Source organism: Maniola hyperantus, chromosome 19 (assembly GCF_902806685.2).
Source record: "Maniola hyperantus chromosome 19, iAphHyp1.2, whole genome shotgun sequence".
Lineage (NCBI taxonomy): Eukaryota > Metazoa > Arthropoda > Insecta > Lepidoptera > Nymphalidae > Maniola > Maniola hyperantus.
This window is the reverse complement of record NC_048554.1, coordinates 6,211,223-6,225,222: the sequence shown is the minus strand read 5'-3', so window position 1 is coordinate 6,225,222 and position 14,000 is coordinate 6,211,223. Positions and strand designations below refer to the sequence as shown.

General features: G+C 36.7%; 1 protein-coding gene across 5 annotated transcripts in view; it reads right to left on the bottom strand.

Annotated features, from left to right (window-relative positions):
* Positions 1 to 2,699: 2,699 nt before the first annotated feature.
* The window catches only part of RapGAP1 (Rap GTPase activating protein 1), a 303,995-nt gene continuing 292,694 nt past the window's right edge, over positions 2,700 to 14,000 (bottom strand). For 4 of the 5 annotated variants that reach the window (XM_069504890.1, XM_069504889.1, XM_069504888.1 and 1 more), the window contains 9 exons: positions 12,891 to 13,166; positions 11,864 to 12,045; positions 11,414 to 11,511; positions 9,134 to 9,490; positions 8,614 to 8,710; positions 7,982 to 8,159; positions 7,080 to 7,115; positions 6,055 to 6,218; positions 2,700 to 5,704 (listed from right to left, as the gene is read on the bottom strand). In XM_069504890.1, the coding sequence (XP_069360991.1) occupies positions 5,561 to 5,704; positions 6,055 to 6,218; positions 7,080 to 7,115; positions 7,982 to 8,159; positions 8,614 to 8,710; positions 9,134 to 9,490; positions 11,414 to 11,511; positions 11,864 to 12,045; positions 12,891 to 13,166 (1,532 nt within the window). In that variant the 3' untranslated portion in view covers positions 2,700 to 5,560. The remainder of the gene's footprint in view (positions 5,705 to 6,054; positions 6,219 to 7,079; positions 7,116 to 7,981; positions 8,160 to 8,613; positions 8,711 to 9,133; positions 9,491 to 11,413; positions 11,512 to 11,863; positions 12,046 to 12,890; positions 13,167 to 14,000) is intronic. The other variant, XM_034978527.2, reaches the window with a different exon arrangement.

Below are 14,000 nucleotides of genomic sequence, written 5' to 3'. Positions count from 1 at the left end.
CATACAAACGAAGTTTGATTCGCAATCAAGGTCAAAATGTGTACAGGTACACTCTAGAAACTAATTTTCGTGTCTGTGGTTTGTAAGATTTCCTATAAAATATGCTGTTTCAAAGTTACACGGGCTCAAAGATTTACAAACAAATCTTTGATCACGTGTAACGTTGATTGATTGAGATGAAATTAATTTTTGCGGGTTATTAAGATTCAGAAGCCACGTTTTACTAAAACAGAGTCCTCCATTATTGCGACAGTTCGAGATAGCAATCGGGATGGGGACGACCCCCATACCTCCACAACCCTCGCTGTAACCCGCTGTGTGTCGGGTGATGTACGCGTGTGCGGGGCGTCCCGCAGCCTCATACCTCAATTTTGCCACCTCAACCTGTCGCGTACTATAGGTAGGTACCTATCTTTGACTGAAACCACAGAATATAATATAATAATACTATTATACTAACACTAAAACAAACACATCAAAGGCATTCATAATAAATACCATTAAGTTAGGTACAGTTCACCTTTCCCCTACCTTCAAATACTTAACATTAAAACCATATAATTTGGAACATAGGACGCCATTTCCGCTGGCAATTGATTGTTAAAAAGATTTCGGTGACAAAGAATGGTTATTTTTCATTAATGCCCCTCCTGAGTCCTGACCCATAAAAACCGTGACGTGGAGTAGTTCAAAGCTATTAGGGAATGACCTTTATTTACATTGATGATTGAGAGTCTACCCACATAGTAGATAGAGATACTAGTAGGTAGGACATACATTGTTGGCACCGCGCAAAATGCTTTCAAGCTATGAGTAGGCGAAGCGGAATGAAGGGGCGACGAAGCGAGTCTTCTAGCGTAGTCTATTTGAAAAAACTTGATCTTTAGTCACTATCATCATCATCATCATTACCAACACCATTATCATCAACATAATCATCACAATCATGATCATCATGGTCATCTACACTAATATTATAAAGAGGAAAACTTTGTTTGTTTGTTTGTACTGAATAGGCTCAAAAACTACTGGACCGATTTTAAAAATTCTTTCACCATTCGAAAGCTACATTATCCACGAGTAACATAGGCTATATTTTATTTTGGAAAAAAATAGGGTTCCGTAAGGTATTTGGGTTTTTCGGACACAAGGTGTAAAAAATCAACCAAGTTACTTATTTTGCGTACGCTGCCTAAACTATAAAAGATAGAACCATAAAATGTTCTAATTAATTGTAGATCTTATAAATATCTACAAAAAAGTCCGCGACACACTATACCCATCTATGTCGAGTGAGGCACAGCAACCATTTTTTATTTAAAAATCTTGAATTTTTTTTGGACTACATTTAAACGCGTTTATTTTACTCATGCTATTAATCCTTATCAAAATAAATGATTTCATCACTAAGAACAGTTTATGGAGATAATATTTGGTCTTTGAATGATTAAAATTGGACGTTTGGTTTTGAAGTTATGGCGAAATTAAAATATTACGATTTCTGCTGCACGGCCCGTTGTATTATATAAAGAGGTAATAGTTTGTTTGTAGGGGGTAATCTTTAGAACTACTGAACCGATTTTAAAAATTCTTTCACCAGTAGAAAGCTACATTATTCCTGAGTGACATAGGCTATACGGGATCTTTAAAAACCTAAATCTACGCGGGCGAAGCCGCGGGGATCAGCTATATTATATAAATAGGTAATGTCGTTAAGTTTGTTTGTAGGGGGTAATCTTTAGAACTACTGAACCGATTTTAAAAATTCTTTCACCAGTAGAAAGCTACATTATTCCTGAGTGACATACGCTATACGGGATCTTTAAAAACCTAAATCTACGCGGGCGAAGCCGCGGGGATCAGCTAGTGAAAAATAAAATACAGATAAACTGAAAATAGTGATAATAACCATGATGATCATTGTTATGGTGATCATCATCGTAATACTCAATTTAGATGTATTTTAATTTTTTATTTATTCACTGATTAGTTATTTAAGAAGTATTGTTAAATTTTATACATTTCCTAGGAGCATTTTGGAATTGTATAGAGTGCCTAGTAGTAGTATTTACAATGCCTAGGAAGTGTACGAATAATGGGCAATAATAGATTGCATATTTTATATTTTGCCAAAACAAGTCCGGTAGGTATTTCATGGAACGACTAGGTATTTTATAGAATCACTTAATTATATAGAAAATATACATAGTTTAGATCATAGACTTCGAAGTATTTGTAGACATGCTTGAGTGATTGAACCCGTGCCTTCCTTTATTTAGTCCTGAAGTAGCGACATCTGTTGGGGTTTCGTAATAATATTATTACAAAAAAAAAACGTTTGAGAGAACACGAACCCGCACGGGTTCTCCTAAAGTCTCCTTTATCTAGTCCATTTTAGTCCTGAAACAGCGACATCTGCTGTGGTTTCGTTATAATATTATTACAAGCGTTTAAGCTTACGTTCTCTCTTGTAAGAAAATTATTGTTTTTTGTCAACAATAAACCGTTTTACCTCACAGCTACAGCTAGAAGTAACATTATTCATAATAGAGAAATAGTAATCAAACCACAGACATAGTATTGTACCTACCGTTGGTACAATATATTATGTCTGTGAATCAAACTGTTCAGTTATTTTAGTTTAAAGTAATTAGGTGAGTGTCTTGTCTTGCATAGGATACTTTAATGAAACAACAATATTTATTTAGTAATCAACTATTTATATATTTCAATAGTATCTCTTATAATTATAACTAAGTATATCTCTAACGCTCCGCGCTCGCAATATTTGGTTTAAGTCTAGGAGAAGAATCAACAGTTAGTGTCAACTTATAATCATAATCAACATTCAAACAAAGATCTAAATGATTACATTTAATAATTAAAACTAAATGTAAACTTAGAAATATGTTAGCGCGCTTGTCAACTTAATGATTCAAAATACTGATTCATCTCTACTATGGTAATTATAAAAAACTACTCTATTTAGTGGGGAATGTTAACTTTGGTATAAAATATTAATTATAAACAACAAAACATTATCAAACTCAAAGACACTCGAAACGATCCTTACATCAAGCATAAATTAAGAAAAAATACTGATTAATTAGTCTAAGACTGTATTAATGTTTATTTACAATGCCATGAATGTTGGCGGAACTTAGAATTATAACGTTTTTTGAAACAATCCTTTATAAACTTTAAGCTGATGTAGATGGCGTTACTGTCGACAATCATAAAATTTTACCTTTTTTTTGTAATTCGTTTTTAAGTTTTTTTTTTCGCTTTCGATCGGAATACAAGTCGCAATGTAAAATCAAGTTTTTTTCATTATTACTTAATTAAGTATTATAATTGAAAATCATTGCACAGAACTAAATAAAGTAAAGCCACAAAAATATAAAACATCGACTGTGAACTGGTAGCATGTCCTAGCTCAAATTTTTGATTTCACTTTATACTCCGCAGTGTCATAGTTCAACACCGATATCTAGCTTAGAACAAAAATTTGAAAAAGCATTAGTCCGTGACAAGTTGAGATGCAATCGGGGTATGAGGTGGGGGGATGCCCCGCACTCCCGCACCTCACCCGTAGGTACCGGTTTACCGCGGGGGCTGTGTGGGTGTGCGGGGCGTTTGCCACCTAGACTTGTCGCGTACTATAGGTACACTAGCGAGGCTTCACCTGCACTGGCAAGGGTTATACTACCACTATTTAGGGACCTACCTAGCTGAAAGAAAAACTTTTTCTTCATTTTGTAAAGTTGTTGAAATTGAGATAGTACCGGATGCCAGCTCACAGTCGTATATACAAAAAATACATATTATATACCGAGATATAAAATAGAAGTTCTAACATTTATTAGACTCTAAGATATTTTATCATAAGTTTTTTTCTAATGCACCATTTAAGTAATAGGCTTCTAGATAGTAAAGGCTTTCTTTTGTAGGTACCGTTTTTTCTCTAATTTTAGTTATATTCTGAGAAGATACTATACATTTACGCTACATTTTTCTTTGTTTTAACAAATTCGTATCTTATAGAGCTACAGTGACATCAAGTCATAAGAATTTTTCCACATAAACAATTTAAATAACTAAGGAAAGAACATCAAAAAGACAACGACATTGTTTAAAAATTGTTTTTTTTAAATAATACCGCACCTACAACATTATTTTATGCCTGAAAAGGTACTTATTACCTACCTTCAGGTTTTTAATAAAAGGTACATTGAATTTGAGTTTACATTCAAATTTATAAATATATTTTCAACATTTTCAAAGGAAAATATATTATAATTTCCATGAAAAGCTATATACAGGATTCCTTTTTATTCTTTTTATCCATCAAATCTACTTGGTGAAAAAGCAGTTCTACTGAAAACTTGTAAATAATAAAAGTGTTTGAGATAGGTATTTCCATATACCTAATACATATTCCTATATATTCATAATAATATGTAATATAACTAAATAAGTCAGTTAAAATAATAGCAATTTTCTATATTATATCAGTCAACGATTTATGTTTAAACTTTAAATAACTGTTAACTGACTGGGATATAAAAAAAATATGTACTACACGTACGATCTAAATACCATAATATTATGTTTTATGGTAAGCTATTGCAAAATTCGAAAATTATTATTGCACATTTTTTCCAAATTGGCAATATCATAATAATGTAATAATCATTTAATAGGGAAAAGTGCCAATACACATGAAGAAACAAAAAAAACACATATAAATGTCATAAATCTTATTATGTTCTATTGATGAAATACAATGCCGCAATTCTGTTAGGCATATTATTATGAAACTTTAACCCAATAGGACTACAATCAAGCTGTAATTTTTTTCAGAGATCTTTTTAAAGATTATAACAATTTAGCGTCAACTTGCAATCAACACAAAATTTTAAATCATCATTCATCATTCATCTACCATCCGCAAGATGGCGTAACTAAACATCGATCATTTAATCATCTACCACACTAGATGGCATTGCTTGCTTACAAACCACGAATGTATAATAAAGATGGATTGATTGCTCCTAATACCTAATACTTGAAACAAATACCTATTTATCGCCATCCCACTTTAACTGCCGAGCCAGATCGAAAGGTCTCGACAGCGTGGTCCGATCTCTCGCTCTAATTTGGTAGTCGAAGTGGGATAACAATAAGTTACGCCCGTAAAAAATGACTACTAACGCGTCATTTAGCTCTATGGGTCAACTGTCATGTCAAAAGTACGGTTCACCTTTAAAATAAGGACTAAAATCGTACTTTTGATATAAAATTCGACACAAAAAGTTAAAATGTCGCGAAGGAGTCATTTTTTACGCGTTATATCTGCTTCAAGTTGGTATTAGAAGCACTTGATTTATCTATACATGCATGACTTCATTTTATAAACTTAGAACAGCAAACGTAACGCTAAACATTGATAGCACTAACATCTTATTCTAAGACAGAGGTTGTTTCAAAGACGCTAAACATTGATAAGCCCACAAAATGAACCTTAATGCTAATGTCATTCGTGGTGTTTCCTCGACTTTCAAGCGGTTGAGTCGTGTGTGGATGGGTTCGGGATGATGGTGGTGGTTTGTTCGCGATGTCGTCTATCCTTCGACACTGCCGCTAGTTCCGCTTGTAGTGTTATTATTCTCTCTCGTAGGCATTTTATTTCGTTTTGCCAAGTCTGTGAAGAACAAGTAAAATTTTAACTTATATGTTCTGCTGGGATATCCTTGTTTACTAATCAAAGCGGAAAGCAATAACGTTAGATTGTAAGTAGGTATTGGATTTTATAATTGAAGGATTTTAGGATATTATTTTAGATATCAGCGGAAATTTTTTAATCCGGACCTGTAATGCTTCTGCCCTTAATAGTATAAATACTTAAAATATTATCTTTCAACAGGTCTAGTTTATCGTTATTCAAGCGTCTGCCAAAACTGATCAGAGTCACGCGACGTCGCGTGCTGCTTAAAAGAGTTGGCACCCGCTTCAGGTAGCTACATCGACAGTCCTTAATTAATAAACACTTACAATATTCTGTTTCAACAGGTCCAGCTTATCGTTTTTCAAGCGGCACACCTCCTGCCGCAACTGTTCAGCATCACGCGGCGTCGCGTGCTGCTCGCGAGCGTTTGCTCCCGCTTCAGCTGATGACATCGACTCTAGCCCTGTGTCGCTGTCTACGTATACTGCACCTATAAGGAAAAAAGTGTTTTAGTGTCTATTTCAGTTATTGGACGAACATGAACCACTCTAGCACCGAATTCTGACAGCCATCACCTCTGGTCGACTGACACATCGATAACCTGGGAGAGCGAGATAATCCATCCATACTAATATTATAAATGCGAAAGTGTGTCTGTCTGTCTGTCTGCTAGCTTTTCACGGCCCAACCGTTCAGCCGATTTTGATGAAATTTGGTAGAGAGTTAGCTCATATCCCGGGGAGGGGCATAGGCTACTTTTCAACCCAGAAAACCGCTGAGTTCCCAGGGGATTTTTAAAAACCTAAATCCACGCGTACGAAGTCGCGGGCATCAGCTAGTACGTCCGTATAATGAATACAAAATCATGTTAATTTTTCATCATAAGTCCTAATAATCCTTTGAATTTTCTTTCTTTTGACCCTCAAGCCACACTCCTGCTTATTCATTGTATTACACAACATTTATTGTTACAAATTCCATTTTACTGTTTACACTAACATAAGAGTTCAACTATAGTTATAACAAGACTTAAAAGAATTATGCTATAATTTTCATATTACTCTTGGGAGAAAAATACCGCTTGATATTTAGTCCTGTGAATATAGTTAATTTTATGTTATGTGTATAGCAGGCTTTGGCTTATCATTTACTAACTAAAAGGACACATAAAAAGATAATAAAACATAGGAACATAAGTAATAATAACAATTACGTAATATGTGATCAAAAAAATAGTGTTTGTAAATAAAATGAACTAGGAAATTGCGACATGCTAATATATTTGTGCTCCACATAAAGCTTGCCTATTTAGTGTACAAGTATACAGAGACACATAATCTACAGGACTAACCTGTAGCTTTACCACAAGTCAGCCAATCCTTGTCGTCTATTTGAGAAGAAAATTCAATTCAATATCTTGGTTTGTTTATGTAATAAAAGACGACATATCAATTCTAACACACGACATATAAAGAAATGTATGCGTTTAAAATAAAGTCTTCTATGAAATGATAGCACACAATCTACAATATCTTGAGAATCTGCAAATTGCAATAGGTAGGTACTACATAAACGATGTCGCAGTCAAAAATTTTTTGGCTGAAATTTCTTTCTTGACCATAAAAACTGCAAGTTAAAACAAATATTGTTCTACGTTAAAAATTAACAGATTTCAAAGAATCTAGCCCATTTTCAATGTTAGCCTTGAAATTAACCCACTTCTGGATGTAGACTTTTTCTGTTAATAAATAGATCTAGTAAAGCCAAAAACTGTTCACAGAACTTTTGTCGGAATATTTCCTAGGTTAGGTGACTTTTTAAAACTAACTTGAGGCATCTATGGGCAAAATATGCGCTGAGTTTGTTTTCACTTGGTCTCCCAATCACAAAGGCCCGTTAAGGAGCTTCACTTCATAAAACAGTACCATGGTTCACGACTCTTATGAAACTTGTAGCAAAACGTCGAAGCTTCACCTACACTGGCAGGCCTATTATACATAGACCCTTAGAAAGACATTTCGGCTTCGTAGAGCGGTATCTCTGTCACTCATGTGATGTTTTGTCGGTCTAAACGACAGAGACAACGCCATACGAAACCGAGCTCTTTCTAAAGATCGATGTACAATATTTATTGCCGAGTACTGTAGGCGTCTTTGATTTCACGTCACCCCTGGACTAATATTTATTTGACAGATGTCGATTCAGGATCAAACCGAGAGTTTCCTCACTGTAGTTGACTCTGACGGTACTCACCAAGAGGATCGAGATCGACGGAGTTAAGGCTGGAGTCGTCGCTGTGGTCGTGCAGCGGCGGGCGCGGCGGCGCTACACGCGACGTCACGTCAGGACTGGACTCGCCCGAGCCGCCCGCCGACCGCACCGACACGGCGCTCGCCGATGACGACGCGATGGACGATTTGGAACGACCGCTCTGAGAACAAAACTTACAATTTACAGCAAATCGTGAACCTGATGATGATGATGATGATGACGATGACGTTTTATTTACGTGTTTAGTGTTTACCTATAGTTTCCAATGTCATACGAAAAATTCAAGCTGTGCTAACCAGTCTACTACTAACCGTCAGGCTACCATTATCTACGTTTACTTCGGCTTCATCTCTGGTTCTCTCATGATACGGAGTGCAACTGCGGCCATCAGAGACAGATCATTGCGCACATGACTGAGTGCCCTGCGTGCCCGACAAACAGCACGAACGAGGAGCTACACCAGGCTACCGACTGAGCTATTGCGGTTGCGGCTTTTGGGCTGCCCGTATTTGAGGTGACCGTCGACTCGAGAAGATGAAGATCTACGTTTGCAAGCGATATACAATTCGATGATTTGAACACAGTAGGTAGGTATAATATTTCATTCTACTCACATTAGGTGTAGGTGTATCGTGCAGGTTATTAATTTTCTTATTCAGTGCATTGTTCTTATTGCTGTCGCCCGACAGATTTGTGTCTACGCTTGGAGATCTGAAAAAGTGGTAATAATAATTAAATTTCCTTCATTTTTCTTTGAAGATTGTTATTCATGATGGAATAAAGCCAAAGGTACAAACGAGGTGACAAAAATTTCTTTATTATTTTTTTGAACATTTTTTATTGCTAACCACAAATAAAAAAATATAGGTGATCTTATCACTACAGTGATTCTTTTCAGGCAACCCATACTAAGTACCTAGTCCAAAATGTTACCAAAGCAAATCGTATTGAGTTATAAAATTGTGTAAAACAATTTGAAAAGGAATTTGCATGCAAGATTTTTGACCCTCACATTCGTAGTATTAATTACGTAGTGGAAATAAAGGTTAGTTTACTCAGCAAAATTTTAAAATGTGCATCATTTTCTTTATTTTGTCTCTTTTTGCCACAAAATGTATACTAAATGATACTAACCTGACTTTAGGATTAAGGACTTTTCTGACGGTGTCAATAAATCTAGCTCCCGGTCCCTCTTGCTTCGGAGTGCCTTCTGGTTGCGGGGAAACTGCGCCGGGCTCATTCCTCGTCCCCGTACCAAGGAACTCAATTGTCTTCTCCTTTAACTTATCAGCCAATGCTTGAAGCAAGGATGCACGGGTTCTTTGCTCGAGTTCCGCGAACTTGAAGGCTTTGTAGCACGCATTCTCAGCGTTGATGAGCTTGGTAAGGAGGAATTCTTTAAGTTCTCGCCCTTTTCGGAAGATGGGTGGTTGGGGGAGCGTCGGCCCGAAAAATGGTACGTCGTGTCTACCTGTGACGGCCACTTTGTACCTGTAAATGAGAAATATTATCGAGTAAGTATAAAGTTTGATCTATTAATTGAAACATAATATTATCTCTATATATAAAAATGAATCGCTGAATGTGTTGCTGATCGCAAATCTCGAGAACAGCTGAACCGATTTCGCTAACTCTTTACGGGGATAAGTACGGGGATGGTTCTTACGAAGAGAAAAATTAAAAAAAATCCTGAAAAAGAATACTGTAATGAAGACTGTTAGGCGGTACGAAGTTCGCCAGGGCAGCTAGTTTAATATAAAACGGTGATGGTCTACTGGTTAAGACGTCGGACCTCTGACTTTTCGGAGTTATGTGCGTTTTAAACTATTAAATAAAAACATCGTGAGGAAACCTGCACGCTTGAGAGTTTTTTTTAAAGAATATTAGGCATGCTAATTATGACTAATATTCCCCTTTCCCCTCCAACTAAGCGTAAAGCTTGTGCTAGGAGTAGGTACGACAATAGTGCAACGGATGAGGTTTGAACCGCCGACCTTTCGGAATTCAATCCGCTCCTCAACTGTTGAGCTATTGAGACAAAAAAAGTTAGCTAAGTTCTCCATAATCTTCTCAAAAGTGTGTGAAGTCTGCCAATGCGAACATAGCCAAACCCTTTTCATTCTGAGAGGAGACCCGCATCGCAAACGGAAATGCAATTTTTACATAAATAATATTATTATTTTAATAAATAATAACATCTTATATTTATTTATTATAGGCACACGCTTAACCACAATCACTACTGATTGTCTTAAACCTGCATCAATCATTATTACAATCTCAATTGTTCTGATTGGCTGAATTTGTGCGATTCTTGTTGCAACAATGCATTGTGGCCAATAGTGAGCGAGCATTAACCAATCAGAGATGATTGCGATCGTGACATTATAGCTGTCAAACAACCGCGGTAGGGCCACTGTTCTCAGTAGTGAGCTGGCGATGACTAGATCATAGTAAAAGTGAATATAAAACGTAGTTAAATGCCAATTACACCTACTTATCCGTTATTGATTTTTCACAGACGATGTCACGGATAACAGTGGATGTCGTTAAAAAACCTATGAGATTTGAAATTTATATGACGCAAGCCCTTTATAATAGCTTCCGAGGTGCAATGTTAAAGAAAACCAAGAAACCACGTGTTAACTTCTTAAATATCAACTAAGGTCTGTAAAAGCTCGTCGCGTAGCCAGCAATTAAAATCATCAAAGAGCTTAAGCTCGAACAACCTACAATTTTATAGTCGTCATAAAAAAACTCCTTAATTACATAGTCGCCATTCGTTTGCATATAAATTACCGGGTGAATTTCCATTCCGTTTTCCGAGCCATTTTCTCAGCTTCCTCATGCAAATATTGCCTCTTGCGTTGTTCAAAGTTATATAAACTTTATGCTAAACAAGCAACTTGACAACTGTATAATAGTGGAATTAAAAATGAAGAAGTTTTTAAGATGTGAGTTTCACTCGTAACTTTATTGCGAATGGAAAAAGTTTCTCTTTTATATTTCGTTGTTCGAACTTAAGGAAAACGATAAAAATTTAATGGAGCTAAAGCAAATTATTAAAGTTTGCAGGTAGCTTTCGAAAATGTAAAAACATTTAAAACACCGGTCAAGTCCGAGTTGGACTCGCATACGAAGTGTTTTTTTATTCGCATGGCGGGCATTTTGAAATCTTGGTTTTTTATTATTTTTTCTTATAGCTCGCGTCAATAGAAATATGATTCACGAGATACAGCCTACTGACAGATAGACGAACAGCGGAGGCTTAGAAATAGGGTCCCCGTTGGCCGTGGCCAGCCTTCGTGTACGGATTTAAAACATCTTTATTGCTTAATGCTATGACAAAGAATTAAAAATACAGGATATGCTTAAAATTGTAATATAAAAAAGAAATAATTTTGTTATCTGTACCTGGTCTCCCCGTCAGCAGTTTCCACTGGCGTGACCACGATGAACGCGTGTAAGAAGTGTGACGCGATCATGTCTGGCGTGAATGGCGTTGCTTTTTCCTGAAATTAGAATTATTTAACAATAATTATTATAAAAATCTGTGCAACTTTTTACTATCGATAATTTGACCCGTCTTATAGCCGATGAGCAGCCTTAATTCTTGAGTCGAAATTTTGTCCCAAACTTATCGAATTTTTACAGGATTTATGAAAGAATCTCTGTGTATCGCTACGATTTTATGTAGCCTATAATTAGCTCTGGCAAAATCAGTCTGATCTCGCGCTTGTAACGAGGCGCCACGTGGAATATGATCTCACGGTCGTAAAACTGCCTCCGTGAATTTCATTATGCCCTAGTAGTAAAATAACTAGTCGAGACTAAAAAGCTATGTAGACATGTTAGTGTAGTTACCTGAAAAACAATCGCCACGATGTCGTTCCCGACGTGTCGCTTCCGCTGCAGCTGCTGCGCGTCGCCGGCCGTGTGCGGCAGTAGCGGCGCCACGTGGAACATGATCTCACGGTCGTAGAACCGCTCATACACCGCCTCTGTGCCTGTATGCCCGTTCATTATGTCTAAACCACCTCGGTATCCTGGAAATAAGCACAACCACACAAATCAAGTGACGGAAAATTTCATGAAATGACAATAGCCCACTGTGATTAGTAGGTTAATCTTAGGTCTTAATAAACAATAGCAAAACTATATCAGTACCCTTATTATAAATGCGAAAGTGTGTTTGTTTGTTGGTTTGTTGATTTGTTGATTTGTTGGTTTGTTGGTTTCTCCTGCAATCACGTCGCAACGGTGCAACGGATTGACGTGGTTTTTTGCATGGGTATAGATAAAGACCTGGAGAGTGACATAGGCTGCTTTTTATCCCGGAAAATCAAAGAGTTCCCACGGGAATTTTGAAAAACCTAATTCCACGCGGACGAAGTCGCGGGCCTCAGCTAGTTTACTATAACTATAAGTGTTTTGCATCGGTCTTTGGCGTAGCAGCAATATTTTTTCCACCTTCTCGATGTTTTGCTAACACTCCAGCATTTTTCAATTTAAATCCCAATAATTGATTAAAACTAAAGAAGTAAACTTAGGGTTTGTATCTACAGACGGACTGCATTTGGTCTGCAAGTCGACTGTAAAATTGCAGTTGGTATGCAGTTTTATTGTAGTTGACACAACTGCATCGCAACTGCCGACTGACTGCGCTGTGCGCAGTCCGATGTTATCAGTGTGACGCCGCAGTACGGGCATTCAGGGTGAACTGCTTGGCTTGCAGGACAAGTACAGTCCGTCTGTTTAGACACTTAAGGATGTTAGTTAATGTACTTTAAGCAATCTCTTCCAGACACTTTTTATGTATTCGATAAGAAAAGCCATAAATAACCTAGGTAGGTGAAAAAATAAGAAATAGGTTTTACGGTTTCACGTTTACCTTTGTGGTCTCGAAGAATAATCTTCTGCCCAAGTATTTCTAAGAACTCGTTAAATGCGGGCGACGTTTCGTTATTTCCAAACAGCTCTTCCTCGGTCGTCTGACCATACTTCTGGTAGAGAACGCCGAACTTAAACGTGTTCACCAGCACATGCTCGTCGAAGGTGGCGATGAGGGATGATGCGTTGAGACACATTACAGCCATGAAGTTGTCCACATTCACTTGATCGTTCACCATTTTAGCCATTCTTAATGGTGACGGCATTACGCCTGAATCTGTAAAAATTAACACATTGTTACTATTTTCTCAAGGTTAAGTAGGTATACCTACTTAAGGTTTGAGATAACTTCATATTTTTGTGTAGCAAAATCTTTTCTTATGGAACCGTTTTATTTTGTACTAGCTTATGATCGCGATTTCGTCCACGTGGACTACATTTTCAAACCCCTATTTTACCCCCTTAGCGAATGAATTTTCAAAAATCCTTTTTTAGCGGATGTAGATACATCATAATAGTTATCTGCATGCCAAACAGCCCGATCCATCCAGTAGTTTGAGCTGTGCGTTGATAAATCAGTCAGTCAGTCAGTCATTCAGTCAGGCAGTCAGCTTTTCCTTTTATATATTTAGATGTTGTAAACCTAATAAGAGGTATGTGTGGCTTTTAAGATTTCCTCATACAGAACCTCTACCTCCTCGTCGGGTTGTGGCGATGTCGGTTCCTTAAACCGTATACCTACTTCCATTCCCATTCTTTCTTGATCCTACCTCAAGATATTTTTTAGGGTTCCGTACCTTACAAGGAACCCTTATATAGGATCACTTCGTTGTCTGACTGTCTGTCACGTCTGCTAAGACAAAGAGATTTTTTAAAAAATTCAAATACATTTTTATAAAGTATTTTTGAATATTAAAGTGTATCTTATAAATATACAACTGGTTCGTCATTTATCAAGTACCCTGGTTTACTTTACTTACATTAGATTTTAGAAAATGAATAAAAAATAAACTTTAACACTAAGAATATGAAAACATTAAAAAGCATCTCGTATTCTACAATGTCTAGACTCTAGAGAATAGTACAGAAGTAAATGAAACTACTGCATTTA